Source organism: Xenopus laevis, chromosome 8S (assembly GCF_017654675.1).
Source record: "Xenopus laevis strain J_2021 chromosome 8S, Xenopus_laevis_v10.1, whole genome shotgun sequence".
Lineage (NCBI taxonomy): Eukaryota > Metazoa > Chordata > Amphibia > Anura > Pipidae > Xenopus > Xenopus laevis.
In genome coordinates this window covers 33,610,376-33,629,197 of record NC_054386.1, presented here as the reverse complement: position 1 = coordinate 33,629,197, position 18,822 = coordinate 33,610,376, and the positions used below count along the sequence as shown (strand labels likewise).

The 18,822-nt window shown below is 43.2% G+C and overlaps 1 protein-coding gene across 1 annotated transcript in view; it reads right to left on the bottom strand.

Annotated features, from left to right (window-relative positions):
* Positions 1-9,940: 9,940 nt before the first annotated feature.
* gpr107.S (G protein-coupled receptor 107 S homeolog) overlaps positions 9,941-18,822 on the bottom strand; it is a 50,671-nt gene continuing 41,789 nt past the window's right edge. Inside the window, 4 exon segments of the mRNA NM_001094924.1 lie at positions 9,941-11,430; positions 14,694-14,821; positions 16,282-16,365; positions 17,076-17,125. Coding sequence (NP_001088393.1) covers positions 11,334-11,430; positions 14,694-14,821; positions 16,282-16,365; positions 17,076-17,125 — 359 coding nt within the window. The 3' untranslated portion in view covers positions 9,941-11,333.

Here is an 18,822-nt window from a genome sequence, read left to right as displayed (position 1 = left end):
GATGGCGGGTTGAAGAAAACACTGTGCAAATAATGCCTACAAGGTCAACGTATACACTACTACAGCGGTGGATACGAATTACGTAAAATATATTATGGCTGCTTGAAAAAAGTCACTCCGGTGTTTTTTCTGGAGACGGTAATATTATGGATATTTAGACAGAATGTGAACAAGGTCACACAGCTAGATGGCGGGTTGAAGAAAACAGTGTGCAAATAATGCCTACAGGGCAAATAATGCCTAAAAGGTCAACTTATACACTACTACAGCGGTAGTAAAATAAAAAAAAGTAAAATAAAAAAAAAATGAATATTAAAAAAAAAAATTAAAGTTGGTGCTGCTGAACTACTAGGAGCAGCAGATTAGCACACCAGTCCCACTCCCCAACACTGCTAGACTAATAGCACTGGGCTCTTATAGTAGTAGTAGTAGTAGTAGTAAAACAACAAAAAAAAAAATAAAAGCAGTCCTTACAAGGACTACTGTTATTGCAGCAGTCAGCAGATGAGATCAGAAGCAGGACAGCACCCACTGCAGCTACATACAGAGCACTGCAGTAGAAGGTAGATTACTAGCCAGCAAAGCTACCTAAGCTTAAATGTCCCTCAAACCCCTGCAGACTTCTGTCCCTCCAATAACAGAGCAGTATCAAAACGATTACTAGCCAGCAAACTTTCAACTGTCCCTGAAATCACTAACAGGCAGCAGCTCTCTCCCTACACTATCTCTTCAGCACACACAGGCAGAGTGAAAAAACGCTGCAGGGCTTCGGTTTTTATAGGGAAGGGGAGTGGTCCAGGGAAGAGCTTCCTGATTGGCTGCCATGTACCTGCTGGTCTGGGGTGAGAGGGCAAAAAAAAGCGCCAACAATGGCGAACCCAAAATGGCGAACGTCGCGCGACGTTCGCGAACTTCCGGCGAGCGCGAACACCCGATGTTCGCGCGAACAAGTTCGCCAGCGAACAGTTCGCGACATCTCTAATCAGTATATAAGGACACCTCACTGTTTTGGACCTCCTCACACAATAAGCAAGTATGGCCGTTGTAGATGCCTAGGAAAGAGTGCCATACACTTAAGTCCTCTCGCAATTGTTTAGTAATGCGAATGTGGTGATAGAGTTTTTCAACACCACAAGTGGCAAGAGACAGCCTTCGGCAAAACACTCTGCCCATAGGCATAATGCGGCAGGCAAAAACCAATAGCCCTAATAATGATTGCATTTGTTGTAGTGTCACTTTTTTGCAGAGTCGAGCCACCGTGATGGCGTCCTTCAATTTTTGCAATTTGTCTTGTGGCAACCTAAAAATCAATCAAAATTGAGTCTATTTCTATGCCCAAAAAAGAAAGAACCGTAGTGAGGCCTTCGGTTTTATCCAGTGCCACTGGCACCCCAAATTTCTGCATGAAAAACTGGAACGCGTTCAATAACGAACCACACACCTTGGAAGATCGGGGCCCCACAAAAAGGAAATCGTCAAGGTAGTGCAGCGCCAAATTGAACCCTGTTTCAGTACGTACTACCCATTCTAAAAATGAGCTGAAAACCTCAAAGTACCTGCAGGAGATTGCGCAGCACATAGGTAGGCACATATCATAGTAAATATCATTGTTGAAATGATACCCCAGCAAATGAAAGCAATCATTGTGAACCGGGAGGAGCCGGAAAGCTGATTCTATGTCCGACTTAGCAAGGAGCGCCCCTGAGCCGGGTGTCCTAACCAAGGAGACAGCCCTATCAAAGGAAATATACGACACTGCTGCCGCCGCTTTGCTAGTCCCATCATTCACAGATGTACCCTTTGGGTAGGACAGGTGGTGTATCAACCGGAATTTTCCGGGTTCCTTCTTGGGTAAGGCAAATATCAAAAGGGCTGGCTACCCTGCCAAGCTGGACTTCTTTAGCTAGTTTTAGCGCAACTACCCCCGGGTTGTCAACAGCACTTTTCAAGTTTTCAGCAAATGTAGGAAAAGGCGAGTATTGAAAATGGATGAAAAAACCATAGGTAAAGCCGACTCTAAGTAGGGCGGCTTCCTGCTTCTTGGGATAACTGTCTAGCCACGGGGACATCCTTTGTATGCTCACCGGGGTCCTCTGGCTTACCGCTGCCAGCACGGGTAGTAGGTTTGAATTTCTTAAAGCATCGGAGTGCCGAATGGGCTCCTCCGCAAGTGGAACACTCGTGTTTGAACTTACACAGGCTGTAGAACCTGCAGTGTCCCTCATTAAACAACCAGCAGGAACCGGGGCGTGTAGTGGCCGCTGCACTGGGTGCCCCAAGGGTATGTTGTAGGCCCCATAGATTAAATCCAAGTACACGAAAAGCTCAGAATATTTATTGGGAAATTTCTGGCCCACTACACAGGCCAGCACCGAAAAGGCTTGTAGCCAATTTCCAAAAGTCTTTGCTACTTTTACGTCGTCAGGCTTTTCAAAACGCCTCTCCCGGTCAACTGTGGGCTGATCCGGTGAAATTAAAGACCATATGTCAATAAATTCGTTGCACCAAATTTTTTCCTTGGTATCAGTGGAGATATGGCACCCTAATGGTGTAACACCACAAAAGTAGGAGTCTTTTAAAGGACAAACTAAAGAGGGTTGAGATGCTGCTTAAGCAGTTCCCAGTAATTAACCTATAATAGACCGTAAAGCATTAATGACTTCTGAATTACCTCTCAGCTGATCCCAAGCACCCAAACAAGCATGCTCACCTGTATGCTGTTGTACGCTGTTCGGCAAAATGCCATCACTTCCAGCCTGTAACAATGGGTTGGGAACCGGTAGAGTAACTGTCGCTGTCGGTTGTGCAGGAACTGTAGTAGCTGTCTTCCTTTTAAGACAAGCAGAGTCTCTCTCTGAGGAGGAGGTGTCTTGTGCGCGGGAGGCGGATGAGCTGTGGTCACTGTACCCTGGACCGTAGCGCCTATGCCTGGAGGCTCCCCTATTATCCAAAAACCTATCCGGGGACCTAACAGCGCCACAATGACGTTTACACCGGCCAGAACCTTGTGATGCAAGATCCCTAACCGCTAACTACCCTCCCATCCCATGTGACCCCCGCCTGTCTAGCCTGTACTGGCTTGAAACAATAAGTGCAGGGAGTGAGGCCGGAAGCCGGGAGCCGGGATGGTATAAGGGTGGAGGGTTGAATAGGGGCGGAGGAGATTGATGAATCACAGGTGTGTGTACAGGCTGAGGCCTAATGGCCTGTGGTGGTGCCGTATCAAAATTGGGCAGCTCTCTTTCCTCAGAGCTGTATGCCATGGAATCATGAAGCTCCTCAACTAAATTAGCTGCTGGGCCCCCCATCACCGTGCGAACCCCAGTTGGTATGCCACCACATGGGTGGGGGGAGGGGGGAATTATGGAAGGCGATGGGGAACGACTTTGCAAATGCCCCTGACCACAACTAACATGACTTGGGGAGTGTAAACGTGACTGCAACCCAGCTAAGGTTGGTTCTGCAGATGCATGAACTTGTGCAGTCACCTGTAACTGTGGGGCTGTTACTGCCGGTGTAGATGTTACAACTGGTACTATGGCTGGCTGAGCTCTCTTACGAGCTGTAGGGGGACTGGAGCTTAATCTAATGGGCGGGCGAGAACGGCGAACAGGGCGAGCCCTGGTGCCTCTTACCCCTTCTCTCCCTGATCTTCCTGCTGCCTTATCTTTTTCAGTGTAGAGGAGGTTCTGCAACCACTCTGTACCCTCTTGTGCCATCCTAGCCTGGATCTGCTGTAGGAGTGCGTCCTCCATCTCAGAAGTTGTGCCTGTAGCTGCTATGGGCGCCAAGAGGAAGCTCAGTTGGAGGCGCTGCCTTATAAGGCCGTTCCTGAGTACATGCGCGCATGCGCAATGACGTCACCCCCCCTTTCTTGCGCCTGCGCAAAGACGCCAGGCGCGTCCACGCTGGGCTAAATTAAACGCCATTGTTTCAAGGGGAAATCCCCCTCCCAGTCAGTAGCGCTTTCGATACTTGCTTCAACGCTGCTCAGATTTGATCAGGCAGAAAAGCAGTGACTGAGCGGCTCCTAACTCTACCAGAAATAAGAAATTAAATGAATTATTCATGTTTGAGATTTTAATGCGGAGCACGGTATTAATGAGCTTCTTCATTTGCTACAAATCGGTGTCATTTTTAGATTACAAAATCTGTAATATTTTAAACCCCAAATGCATATAAGATGAGCAATTGCAGATGGACCCTGCACAGACAGAAGGGAAGGTGAGGGATACATACAGGATGATGAATCACAGATGGACCCTGTCCAGACAGAGGGGAAGGTTAGGGGCACATACAGAATGATGAACCACAGATGGACCCTGCCCAGACAGAGAGGAAGGTGAGGGGTACATACAGGGCCGGATTTACATAATGAGCGTCCCTAGGCCCTCTGCTGTTCGTCGCCCCTGTCCCCTCCCCTTTATTCTTGCAAATTTTCATCATCTGGAGTGGAGCAATGGGGTTTGGCACATGGGAAATTTGCAAAGTGATTGTATATCCAGCGCATCCACAGTGTTTTTGAACCAATGTGGGTGTGGTTGGGCAGCATGTCGCCTCCCTAAAATACTGCCGCCATAGACCTGGGCCTAGATGGCCTTTCCACAAATCCGGGCCTGGCCTGGGTAAATACAGAATGAGGAATCACAGATGGACCCTGCCCGGACTGAGGGGAAGGTGAGGGGTACATACAGAATAAGGAACCACAGATGGACCCTGCCCAGACAGAGGGGAAGGTGAGGGGTACATACAGAATGAGGAACCACAGATGGACCCTACCCAGCCAGAGTGGAAGGTGAAAGGTACATATAGAATGAGGAACTGCAGATGGATCCTGCCCAGACAGAGGGGAGAATGAGGGGCACATACAGAATGTGGAAACCACAGATGGACCCCTCCCAGACAGAGGGGAAAATGAGGGGCACATACAGAATGTGGAAACCACAGATGGACCCTGCCCAGACAGAGGGGAAGGTGAGGGGCACATACAGAATGAGGAGCCACAGATGTACACTGGCACTCGGACCTGCCTATATAGCAAATAAGGCCTGACTGCATGTTATGGCTGTCCCACTGGCATTTATTTCTTGGGCCTGTATTGATTCTATATTTATGAGAACATGCACTATTTTTACACTACAGAATGAGGGGTACAATAGAAATATCAGTATTACAGGTTTTATCTCATTCATATAGAATGTTGTGGGTTGTGTTAACCCCATCACTGCTGGCAATTTTCAAGGAAAACACAATAAAAGAGGCCCAGAATGAGTGATGATTAGAATTCTATCGGCCGCCTCGCCCCATAAGTGCTGGCAAACGATTCCTTCCCCCCGGAGCACCCTCTCTGTCTGTATCTAGTGGCTGCCATATACAAGATCAAACAGGGAAAAAGGGAAATATGGATGTTTATCTCTGCCAGCCTAAGTCTCAGAACCCACAGTATGCCATCTAAAGGAGAGAGTCAGCCAATAAATTAATGTCTGTACCCCCAGGTGATAAATCTGCAGTGTTTCGACTTTTATCTGTGCCCATATTACATGCCCACTCCCCAGACAATTACAGCAAAATGGGAAGGTGCCTGTCTGTGCACTCACTCCTCCCATCTGCCTTTTTGCCTCAAAGTGTATTTGCGTGATATTAAAGGGAAACTTTACCTACATATGCAGTTGGGTATATACAGTAAAATGTATAAATACAAATATATATATATATATATATATAGAAGGAATGTTCTGGGCACACTATAAGCTATACCCTCATACTGTACTGTCTAAGGGAAACAATACGACACCTCCCTCCCATGTGTATAAATACAAATATACAGAGAAGGAATGTTCTGGGCACACAATAAGCTACACCCTCATACTGTACTGTCTAAAGGAATCAATATGGCAACTCCCTCTAAATTGTGTAAATACAAATATATAATAAGCTATGGTGTTATATGGTTATGGTATTGGATCTGTTATCTTTAAACCCGTTATCCAGAAAGCTCTGAGTTACTTAAAGGTCATCTCCCATATACACCATTTTATCCGAATAATCTTAAATAATTTGTAAAAATTATTGTACTTGATCCCAACTAAGATATAATTTTTTTTTTAATTTATTTTTTTATTAAATAAAAAAAAGATATAATTAGTCCTTACTGGAAGCAAAACCAGGTTGGGTATATTTTATTCTTACAGTTAGGCCCTTACATTTTTGGACAACTTTTTTTTCTAATTTTGGTTCTGTACATTACCACAATTCAGATGCAGACTTTCAGCTTTAATTCAGTGGGTTGAACAAAAAGATTCATAAAAATGTGAGGAACTAAAGCCTTTTTTACACAAACACTTCATTTCAGGGGCTCAAAAGTAATTGGACCTTTGACTCAAAGGCTATTTCATGGGCAGGTGTGGGCAATTCCTTCGTTATGTCATTATCAATGAAGCAAATAAAAGCCCCGGAGTTGGTTTAAGGAGGGGTACTTGTATGTGGAAGATTTTGTTGTGAACAGACAACACACAGTCAAAGGAGTTCTCCATGCAGATGAAACAAGCCATCCTTAAGCTGCAAAAACAGAAAAAAAAAACATCCGAGAAATTGCTACAATTTTAGGAGTGGCAAAATCTTCAGTTTGGTACATCCTGAGAAAGAAAGAAAGCACTGGTGAACTCAGCAACACAAAAAAACCTGGACGTCCACAGAAGAAAACAGTGGTGGATGATCGCAGAATCATTTCCATGGTGAAGAGAAACCCCTTCACAACAGCCAAACAAGTGAACCAGACTCTCCAGGAGGTATCGATATCCAAGTCTACCATAAAGAGAAAACTGCATGAAAGTAAATACAGAGGGTGCACTGCAAGGTGCAAGCCATTCATAAGCCTCAAGTATAGAAAGGCTAGTTAGGACTTTGCTAAAAAAAAAATAAAACATTCTTTGGACAGATGAAACCAAGATCAACTTCTACCAGAATGATGGAAAGAAAAAAGTATGGAGAAGGTGTGGAACAACTCATGATCCATAGCATACCACATCATCTATAAAACGATGATGTGACACAGGACAGAAGGACAGAAGTAGCCAAATGAATTCTGAGGTGTTCAGAGACAAACTGTCTGCTCAAATCCAGCTAAATGCAGTCAAATTGATTGGGAGGCGTTTCATAATGACCCAAAACATGCAGCCAAAGCAACCCAGGAGTTTATTAAAGCAAAGAAGTGGAATATTCTTGAGTCAAGTCAGAAACCTGATCTGAACCCAATTAAGCATGCATTTCATTGGTTGAAGACTAAACTTCGGACAGAAAGGCCCACAAACAAACAGCAGCTGAAAGCCACTGCTGTAAAGGCCTGGCAGAGCATTAAAAAGGAGGAAACCCAGAATCTGGTGATGTCCATGAGTTCAAGACTTCAGGCTGACATTGGCAGCAAAGGGTTTTCAACCAAGTATTAGAAATGAACATTTTATTTTCAGTTTTTTAATTTGTCAAATTACTTTTGATCCCCTGAAATGAAGTGATTGCGTTAAAAAAAAAGGCTTTAGTTCCTCACATTTTTATGTAATCTTTTTGTTCAACCCACTGAATTAAAGCTGAAAGTCTGTTTCATTTAAAATTCATTGTGGTAACTGTGTGTACAGAACCAAAATGAGAAAAAAAGTTGTCTCTGTCCAAAGATTTATGGGCCTTACTGTACATGATTGTCAAGTAGACTTAAGGTATGGTGATCCAAACCCCAGGTCCAGAGCATTCTGGAGAACAGGTCCCATACCTACGTACGTGCAAGGGTAAATCGCAATTTCAAGGGATGTGAGGGAGATGTGCCAGTGCTTATCAGATACTCCTGGCAAAGAAATGTTTCCTTAGAACATTCTGCAGATGGAATATTAACTGATACATCTGCATTCCACATGCTGCAAGTCCTGGAAGCCTGGAGCCCTTTGTGACCACAAAATCAATGTTATGTTAGTGCAGGGTAGGAGAGTGGAAAGGGCAGGCGTTTGGCCAGTAACATAACTATAAGCTACGGGGAGTGGGTGCAGGCCATGCAGCTAGGAAAAATTGATCAGGTGCCTTTGAAGGCACCAGAAGATCAGCCAATGTTTAGTGCTAAATCGTCAGATACAGGCAGAATTCTATTGTTTCTACTTGTATATGTGACAATTCAGCTCTGCACTTATGTATTGAAACGAACAATCTTTTTTGGAAACATATTTTCCAGGAAAGATCGTAATTGTTACATCTATGGCCACCTTAAAACAAATGCTCTGTAAGGCTACCAATGTATAGGTACTGCTACTTTTTTTTTTTTTTTATTAATCTTTCTATTCAGGCCTCTCCTATTCATATTCCAGACAATAAATAGTTGCGAAGGTCACTTGGACCCTAGTGACCAGATTGCTGAAATTGCAAACTGGAGAGTAAAAATAATAATAAAATAATAATAATTATAACAAAAACAAATATTGTGTAATTACAAGTCGCTGCATGACACAGTGTGCCAGTCTCTGCTCCATGGCTCTCAGTGTTACAGCTAACCACGGGCACAAACATGGCTGCACCCATCACCATCATGCACAGAGCAACTGGGAGAAGCACTTGGGTGCAGCTAAAGACACAGGGTGGGGTGGGTTCCCGGCAGCAGCTTCTGTGCATCATAACAACACAGTTGCTTGGCGATGACAGACGGGCTGTTTGGGTGGAGGAGTTTGGCTGTATTGGTTAGGAAAATAAGGTTTAATTGCAGCAAATCTCAGTTGTGTTCAGCCAACGGGCAGGGATCCAGCAGATAATGTGTCAGCAGCACCTACAGGGCCCCATGCCGACCCCTTCTTTGTCTGAGAGGAGCATTCCTACAATATGGAACCCTACTCATGCTTCGTAGAGAGGGGGGCCTTGGCATGAGAGAAAACTGTTGCCTATCCAACAATCCCTTAGCAACCGATCAGTTGTTGCTTGGTACCATGTAACACATATTAACAGAATGATGGGTAAGTGGAAGGGGCCTGCAATTTAACCGCAGGGGGGGGCAGTTAACTGGGGGCCTGAGCAGAAACACATTTTTCCTGTCCCAGGCAGTCAATGACCTTTCCAAGCCCTTAATATGGGGCCTTGGCTTTGCTCAAGGGGAAATCCACAAATTCTGATGGCAACCCAGTGAGGGGTGCTGGGAGTTGCAGCTTGGGTAAGACAGAATTCTTTTCCCCAGTGGAAAATGGGTGAATGAAAAACCAAGCAGTGTCTCCCCATACACAAGAGACTGAGTCCCTCCCTTCTCTGGAACGAGTTGCACCCATCTGCACTGAAGCACAGCACTACTGCAATGCAGCACCTCCACTGCTCCGCTCCATGCTGCGCTTGTACAGCCCACAAGCCTTGTACACAATACCGGCTCACCGGAGGATAGGGAAATGAACTAGTCGGGGGGGTTAACCCTGCAGATGCTGGCACAGACAGCACTAGAAATAGCTTTGTCATTGTAAGAGAGTCAGGCTATAAGCTAATTTTATGTATCACCCTTGTGTTGCTTAACACACAAGATATTCTGTTTTGCCAAGTTGCGAATATATTCAACGTGGAGCTTTTCCAGCAGCCTGTATGGCAAAGAAGAACTAGAGTGTATATCCTCAATACTGCATGATTTACTGTGTGCCCAGAACATTCCTTCTCTGTATATTTGTATTTATACATATGGGAGGAGGGGAGTGCCATATTGTTTTCCTTAGACAGTATAGTATGAGGGTATAGCTTATTGTGTGCCCAGAACATTCCTTCTCTGTATATTTGTATTTATACATATGGTAGGAAAGAGCATTCCTTCTCTGTATAATTCACAACAGCATGAAGGATAACAAATGTACTATGCATGTTAATACTTATGACCTTATAACAACAATACTAAGGCAAAGTTAACCTCACTTTTTTTAACAAAATAATCATTTCTTTTTAGTAAAGCAAATACAATTTTTTATTCACAAAAAAAGTATAGACTTGCAACCTAAAAAGTAACTGTATCCTGCTCAGTGGCTCTAGGTCTCGGCCTTCTACAGTAATGAACCGTTTCCTGAGTCGTTGCATATTGGACAACAGGGAAGTGTTAAAAGTGACTGACTTGCTCTACTGTCCCCAAAGGGCCCCACTACACACGCCATGTCTCACTGTTCCTCCCCAACATGCCGATGAAGGATTTAAACATATGACAGTCACGAGGATGATCAACCCCAGGGTAGATAACATTTTGTATTGAAAAGAACATGATCCAAGAATTTTTGGCCAAACCCACGAACACTCCCATGAACCTCTGCAAGGCGCAATGGCTTGTCTGTTTGATGCACGTTGCCTTTCATTCTAATTAAGATAGAAATGGTCTGTCCCTCCAGCCCCTCCCCTATAAGGTGGGCAAAAAATTTAAAAAACAAAATAAAACATATTCCTACTCAAAGTCTTCCCTATTATTAGCAAACACACAGCAATCTAGAAATCAAAAGAGCTTGGATAGTTTAGTGAAGGAGGGCCCCAGCATCAGCAGGTAAGGACTGAAATATAGACTCAGTCTGACCAACTGGTGCATAAGAAAATATAAGGTCACAGTTGACTATATCCCAGGGTACCATATTGTTTATGAGGGAAGCCATACATGTTCAGGGTTCTACTACTGGAAAAAGTGGGCTGGTAGGACTGAAAGAAACTCTGCAAACACTAGAAATCTGTCCTTTTCCAACATACGTCCGTCCATCAGAAACAATAACTCTGGTATGTCCAGAATGGATAGGTGAGTGGGGCCTTCGGCACTTTCAGTAATTTCTTCTATTACATATTTTTTCCGACCCTTCATTACACGTATATATGTGTGCGAGTGTCTCTCTCCCTATAAAACCAGAAGGAATATTTACATATAAATGTGACTTCCAGGAGGTGGAACCAGAATAAAAGGGGGTAATTCTCCAGGGTCAATACCAGTCACTCAGACAGTAGTATCCTCCTGCTACACAGCTTATTAGTTCCTATAAAATATGGAATTTCTGGCACATTTATGAAATCCATTCATGGTTCCTCTTTGCGCTAAAGTGTTTCCTCCCCATATGCACCACGCTCAGGCACCGGGGGGAGCACTAAATGTCCAGGAGTATACTCAGGGCTACCATGTCCTAATGCATATGGCAGAGAGGCAAAACTAAAAAATGGTGGTGCATTTGATTGATTTCGGGGGGATTAAGCCGTGAGAATAATGGTCTTGTAATAGGAAAAGAAAGGGAAAGTGTACCAGTCTGACCCACTTTTTTTGTCGTTGTTTTTGCATTAGGTAGAAAATAAATTAAAAGCCATTTCGGGTTGGTCTGTCCTCATGCTGTGCTCTCCCGCTCTGACCGGGACTCTGAGGAGCCGTTGACCATCTTTTTAACTTTCTTGACGCTTTCTGTTGCGCCTGTGGTCGTCACTCTGTGGGTTTAAAATAAGAGCATTAGAATAATTAAATACAGATTTAATTGAATTATAACAATTGTATGGGGGTATATGACACAGTAACACAACCTATAACCTTATGCCTAAAGCATATGGAGACCGAACGAAATACTCCAGCACACGTTTTCTGCTTAAGGGTTAATACCCGTGTTTAATGTCAAGCCAAAAGGTTACAATGTTTCGGGGGCATACCTCTTTAGTCAGGTGACGTACCACTCTAAAATGTACTACATACAGTGACACAGTGCTGGTGCCCCATTAGCATTTTGTACAAAGTGTGAACAGGAGAACAATATGGCCGGTTTCAGTCTGGGTCTCAGGTGTGAACAGTACAGGCCTTTAGGGGAGTGAACAATAGAGGTGTCACAAGTGTGAACAATACAGGGGGATCAGTCTGAATTTGAGGTTTAGACAATGCAGGGGCCAGTTAATCTCTGTAGTGATACCTTTTAAAGGTTACATATGGTAAAAAGACACATCAGGCAGACTTTGATGTGGAGGGCCACATAAGGGGGGCCCTCGGGCCGCCAGTTGGACAGCCCTGGTCTATGCTGTCATTGTAGGTGAATTAGTCAGACATAAAAATAGCTTGCTCTGTACTACCTGGGGAGATGGGTGCAAAATGCAAACCCACTAAAGTTCTACACGAAGGCTGTGGGCAAAAAGGGCCATGAGCTTTATTTTAAGACAAAGTCAGTCTTCAACTAGTGTAAAGGGCCATTTATCCCCCATGGCCCCACGAGGCAGCTCCACCAACAGCCTGCAAACCTACCAGAAGTGGTTGATGAGGATGCGAGAAGCACAAACGGACAAGTTCACCGATTGGCTGCAAGTTCCCATATGCCCGTTTCCATTAAAGCCCTTGAAATGTTTAAAGTTTTAGATTTAAATGGGGTTTTCACCTTTAAATGAACGTTTAGTTTGATGTAAAGAGGGATCATCAGAGACAACTTGCAACTGGTTTTCATTTTTTACTATTTGTGGTTTTTGAGTTATTTATCTTTTTATTCAGCAGCTCTCCAGTTTGCAATTTCAGCAATCTGGTTGCTAGGGTTCAAATTACCCTGGCACCCATGCACTGATTTCAGTGAGAGATTGGAATATTAACAGGAGAGCGACTGAATAGAAAGCCTTACAGAGCATTTGAGAAATGGAAAGAGACAGAAGAAGAAGGCAAATAACTCAAAAACTATTAAATAAAAAAATGAAGGCCAATGGAATAGTTGCTTAAGGTGGCCATACACGGTCAGATTAAAGATGCAGATATCAGTCCTTTAGATCAATTCAGCAGATTATCTGACATTGTATGGGGACTTTGGACGGGTCTCCCCAATCAATATATGGGCAAGATTTTGATCGGGGAGGTTTGATTTTTCATCAGCTAGTTAATGCGGTCCTACAACCCGTGGATGCCCATTCCCTAGGGCCGAACATTTAAATGAATCAGATATCGCCCTGCCATTGGTGGGAATATCCCGGGAAAGATCTGCTCGTTTGGTGACCTTGCCAAACGAGCCACCGTTAGAATTAGCATACTAAAAGTTAACCTAAAGTCGAACCACCCCTTTAAAGCTTTATAAAGGAACATCGGGGGGCCGCCTGAAATACAGGAAAATATTCCTTCCAGGGGAAAAAAATAAATTGGACCTATCAAAAAAATGATAGTTTCCACCGAGGTGCCTAAATATTTAAACATAGATGTGCGGATGTTACTAGATAACATCCCATCTTGGAGAAATGTTTACTTTCCCATCTCCCATTTAGATTTATGGAGGGAAAAAATTATTATTCTGGTCGACGAAAGGCACAAGGCCGGAGGAGGGGGGGGGCTAAATATCATTATTGAAGGCTGAAAGGAGAATTGGCAGTGGTCAGTGTATACATGCAAGCAAACACAATTGTATTCAGGGCCCATCTCCAGAGAACAGATTGCACAGTCAGACTATACAGGAACACATGTGACTGCTTGGACAGAAAACAGAATCCCAAGTTAGGGCACATGCCTCTGCCCTTATGCTGACTTGCTAACAGTTGCCCCTATCTTTTTCCATAGGCACTGAAATCCATATACATGTATGGAATCTGTTATCCAGAAGGCTCAGGACATGGGGTGTTCCGGAAAAGGATCTGTCATTTGGATCTTCATGCTAGTATACTAAATAGTCATGTAAACATTAAATAAACCCAATAGGCTGGTTTTGCTTCCAATAAGGATTAATTATATCTTAGTTGGGATCAAGTACAAGCTACTGTTTTATTATCACAGAGAAAAAGAAAATCATTTAAAAAAATTTGGATTATTTGGATAAAATGGAGTCTATGGGAGACGACCATTCCATAATTCGGAGCTTTCTGGATAATGGATGTATACCTGTATAATTTATATATGTTTATTCGTATTCAGAAATATGGGCAACATCAGTGCTTGTCTTTAACCCCTATACTAATCTGGCCTGTGTAAAAGCAGCATTGTAATTGGCAGTTGCAATTTTTCATAGCAGTATTTTGATTGGATATGACAGCATATTAGGGACGCTACATACCTGGTAAAAGGCTACTCCATTCCTATGGCCATACAGTAATATAGGATAGCATTTATTAGATGGTAACTGTGGGTGTGTTCCATTTTAGCAGTACTTACACTTTCATTTATCTTTCATTTGACTTAAGATGTGAATGCTTTATAGTCCTGGCTTGGTAGACCACCCCGTTGATTTCTGAACCATAAATATATGGAATTTACAGCAGTTATTTACTGAAATCCCTGTGTGTGCAAATATCTTGGCAAATGGGAATGGCCAGTTCTAAGCAACTTTTTAATTGGTCTTCATTATTTATTTCTTATATAGTGTTTGCATTATTTGCCTTCTTCTTTCCTGACACTTTCCAGCTTTCAACTGGGGGTCACTGACCCCATCTGAAAAAACAAATGCTCTGTAAGGCTACAAATGTATTGTTATTGCTATTTTTATTACTCCTTTATGTATTCAGGCCTCTTCTATTCAAATCAATGCATGGTTGCTAGGGTAATGTGGACCCTAGCAACCAGATGGTTGAAATTGCAAACTGGAGAGCTTCTGAATAAAAAGCTAAATAACTGACAAACCACAAATAAAAGAAAATGAAAACCAATTGCAAATCGTCTCAGAATATCACTCTCTACATCATACTGAAAGCTAACTGAAAGTTGAACAAATGAGAGTGGACAACAAAATGCCTTATCATATATTTCTACTCACACTGCTTCCATTTCCAGGTCGTCCTCATCATCATCCTGAGGAAGCTGCAGATACGGGTTGTCGGACGCAGGGCGGAACTTATAGCCGGTCAATACGAAGAATATAAATGTGGCAACTTCGTCCAAGAGCTGTAGACAACAACCCAAGAGTTACACCCGTGTATTGATCAGTGATGTGACTACATGTTAAAGTAACAGTAGCACCAAAAAATAAAAGTATTTCGTACCGTCATTTAAATATAATGCACTGTTGCCCTGCATTGGTATAAATTGCGTTTGCTATAGAAACACTACTATAGTTTATATAAATAAGCTGGTGTGTAGCCATGGGAGCAGCCATATAGGCTGAAAAAGGGAGAAAGGGCACAGGTTACTGAGCAGATAAGCTCTGTAATTTAAAGGAACAGTAACATCAACAAATGAAAGTGTTTTAAAGTAATAAAAATATAATGCAGTGTTGCCCAGCACTGGTAAAACATCTGTTTGCTTCAGAAACACTACTATTGTTTATATAAATAAGCATCTGTGTAGCAATGGAACAGCTATTCAAAGGAGAAAAGGCTCAGGTTAAGGTGGCCATACACGGGCCATTAAAAGCTGCCGACAGACCGTGTCGGCAGCTTATTGGCCCGTGTATGGGGCCCCCCCGACGGGCTTCACCGATCGAGATCTGGCCGAAAGTCTGCCAGATCTCGATCGGATGGGACAAAAAAACCCGTCGGATCGCAGCCGCATCTATTCGTTGATGCAGTCCCGCGATCCGACCGCCCGTTAGGCATCGTTAGGATCGGATCGTTGGGCCGTAGGGCCCACGATCGGATCAGCCCGGTATTGCCCACCTCAAGGTGGGCATATCGGAGGGAGATCCGCTCGTTTGGCAACATTGCCAAAAGAGCGGATCTCTCAGTGTATGGGCACCTTTACACAGCAGATAATCTCTGTAGAACATATTGTTATCCAGTATTTAACATGTGCCATATAGCCATTTTTCAATGTTTTCCATTGCTACACAGCAGCTTGTTTATATGAACTATAGTTTTAATTTTTTAGTGTTAGCGTTCCTTTAATACATTGGTATTCTGCAGAATGCATCTGTTCTCTGCTATGTAACCTGATCCTTGAATGGCTGCCCCCATGGCTACAAAGCAGCTTGTTTAGTATAGTATAGTACAGTACAGAACAGGTATGGGACCTATTATCCAGTATGCTCAGGACCAGAAGTTTTCTGGATAACGCATCTTCCCATAATCTGGATCTTCATACCTCAAGTATACTAGAAAATCATGCAGACATTAAATAAGCCCAATAGGCTGGTTTTGCTTCTGATAAGGATTAATTATATCTTAGTTGGAATCAAGTACAAGCTACTGATTTATTATTACAGAGAAAAGGGAAATCATTTTTAAAACTTTGGATTATTTCATTATAATAGAGTCTATGGGAGACAGCCATTCATAATACGGAGCTTTCTGGATAACACCAATTTTACCAGTACAGGGAAACCGTACATTATATTTTAAGTACTTTAAAGCGTTTTCATTTTTTGGTGTTACTGTTCCTTTAAGTCAGGCAATTTACATCTAATTTACCTGGTACATCCACTTCCACTTGAAGGGAATGGCAAACCTGATGAACATGGCGATGATTCGGGTGAAGTAAATGAAGCAAACAATCTGGAGGGAAGAGAAAAGGAAAGGGGGGCGTTTGAGAAATTCGGAGATCAAGAACAATCATTACACATTTCTAAAGAAATCTCTTTCTGGCTAGAACCTGACCTTGGAAAAATATTGGATTTTCACAACTAAAGTCCTTAATTTTATCAGTGATTATTGTCAAGGGGGTTGCAGGCAAATTTTGGGCCCGGGATAGGTTAAGATGGATGGCATCATTCTTGGTAAAGAAAAGGGTGCATTAGAGAAATTATACAGTAAGGTGATGGATCTTTACATCAGCCAGTGGGGTTCAAGCTTTTCAACTACCCCATATTTGTGCCGTATACAGTACAGACTGGCCCCTCCCGCTGCCTGTCAGAGAGCCACTTACCATCTCAAGTGAAGCACATGAGGGCCAGACGATCTGGGATTAATCTCGCTGAGAGGAATTTATGGCACCACTTAATAGATTGCTGCGTGAGTTGCTGCTTATTATGGCTGATTTCAAGCACCCACTGGCCTCACTGTAATAGATCAGTGCAGTGCAATTACTGCACCAGCCAATGGCCTCTCAGTCTAACTGCTCTAAATTAGCTGGGGACTGCAGGACTGGATGCATTAGCGCTGCCCTTGTGTGGCGGGACAGAAGCGGGTCAAGGCTGGCCAGCTGATTCATGGTAATGTTCTTCTCTGTCCAAGGGCAAAGAGCCCATACATATAAGGAGACTTACCATGACATAGTAATGTTTGAAGAGCTTGAGCTTCGCCAAGTTGATTGCGGCTGCGGAAACCAAACCAAATAAAAGTTTTAAAAGGAAAGAATGGCTGAATTTCTTTCATTATTCACTATTTTGTTTTTTTTGGATTAAAAACCCTTAAAGAACAGAGGGTCATGGGCTGTTGGAATTAGTTCTTGCTTTCCGGTTACTATATGCAATGAGAACCAGAATTCCTATACCTAATTTTCAGCATTTCAAGCCATTTTGCACGTAGACGTTCTATGTCACCCAAACAATTAAGCCATACAGGTGAAGTCACTGTGTGCTTTTGGAGCGGGTGAAAAGCAGACAGATGGGGACAGCAGGATAATTTTTTGGGTGATTCTTCAGACTGGTAGATGTGCTATATGTGCTCTGAGCCCCAGAGACCAGGATAAGTCATAAAATGTAGAGAATAGAGGGTCAGGGTCAGAGGGAGAGGCTAGAGGGCCAGGACCTGGGGAGAAATTAGGCTACAGACAAATTAGGCGGATTCTCTCCCTGGAAATCTAATTTCTTGATCCTTCCCCTCTGGCTTGTAACTCACTCACAAGGTGGCTTCTACATAAGACTGATTCTAGGCCTGTGTTTATCCACGCCTATGCTTGCCTTGGCCTACCCTTATGACTGCACTTGGAGCCATGGTGATGGCCCATGTGCAAGCAAACAGAGTAGATTTTGGTGCCAAAATGCACTCACTCACACTCACAAGGGTAAGCTGAGGCAAGTACAGTGGTGTGAAAAACTATTTGCCCCCTTCCTGATTTCTTATTCTTTTGCATGTTTGTCACACAAAATGTTTCTGATCATCAAACACATTTAACTATTAGTCAAAGATAACACAAGTAAACACAAAATGCAGTTTTTAAATGAGTGTTTTAAATGGGTTTTTATTATTTAGGGAGAAAAGAAATCCAAACCTGTGTGAAAAAGTAATTGCCCCCTGAACCTAATAACTGGTTGGGCCACCCTTAGCAGCAATAACTGCAATCAAGCGTTTGCGATAACTTGCAACGAGTCTTTTACAGCGCTCTGGAGGAATTTTGGCCCACTCATCTTTGCAGAATTGTTGTAATTCAGCTTTATTTGAGGGTTTTCTAGCATGAACCGCCTTTTTAAGGTCATGCCACAACATCTCAATAGGATTCAGGTCAGGACTTTGACTAGGCCACTCCAAAGTCTTCATTTTGTTTTTCTTCAGCCATTCAGAGGTGGATTTGCTGGTGTGTTTTGGGTCATTGTCCTGCTGCAGCACCCAAGATCGCTTCAGCTTGAGTTGACGAACACATGGCCGGACATTCTCCTTCAGGATTTTTTGGTAGACAGTAGAATTCATGGTTCCATCTATCACAGCAAGTCTTCCAGGTCCTGAAGCAGCAAAACAACCCCAGACCATCACACTACCACCACCACCATATTTTACTGTTGGTATGATGTTCTTTTTCTGAAATGCTGCCAGATGTAACGGGACGCGCACCTTCCAAAAAGTTCAACTTTGTTCTCGTCGGTCCACAAGGTATTTTCCCAAAAGTCTTGGCAATCATTGAGATGTTTTTTAGCAAAATTGAGACGAGCCTTAATGTTCTTTTTGCTTAAAAGTGGTTTGTGCCTTGGAAATCTGCCATGCAGGCCGTTTTTGTCCAGTCTCTTTCTTATGGTGGAGTCGTGAACACTGACCTTAATTGAGGCAAGTAAGGCCTGCAGTTCTTTAGATGTTGTC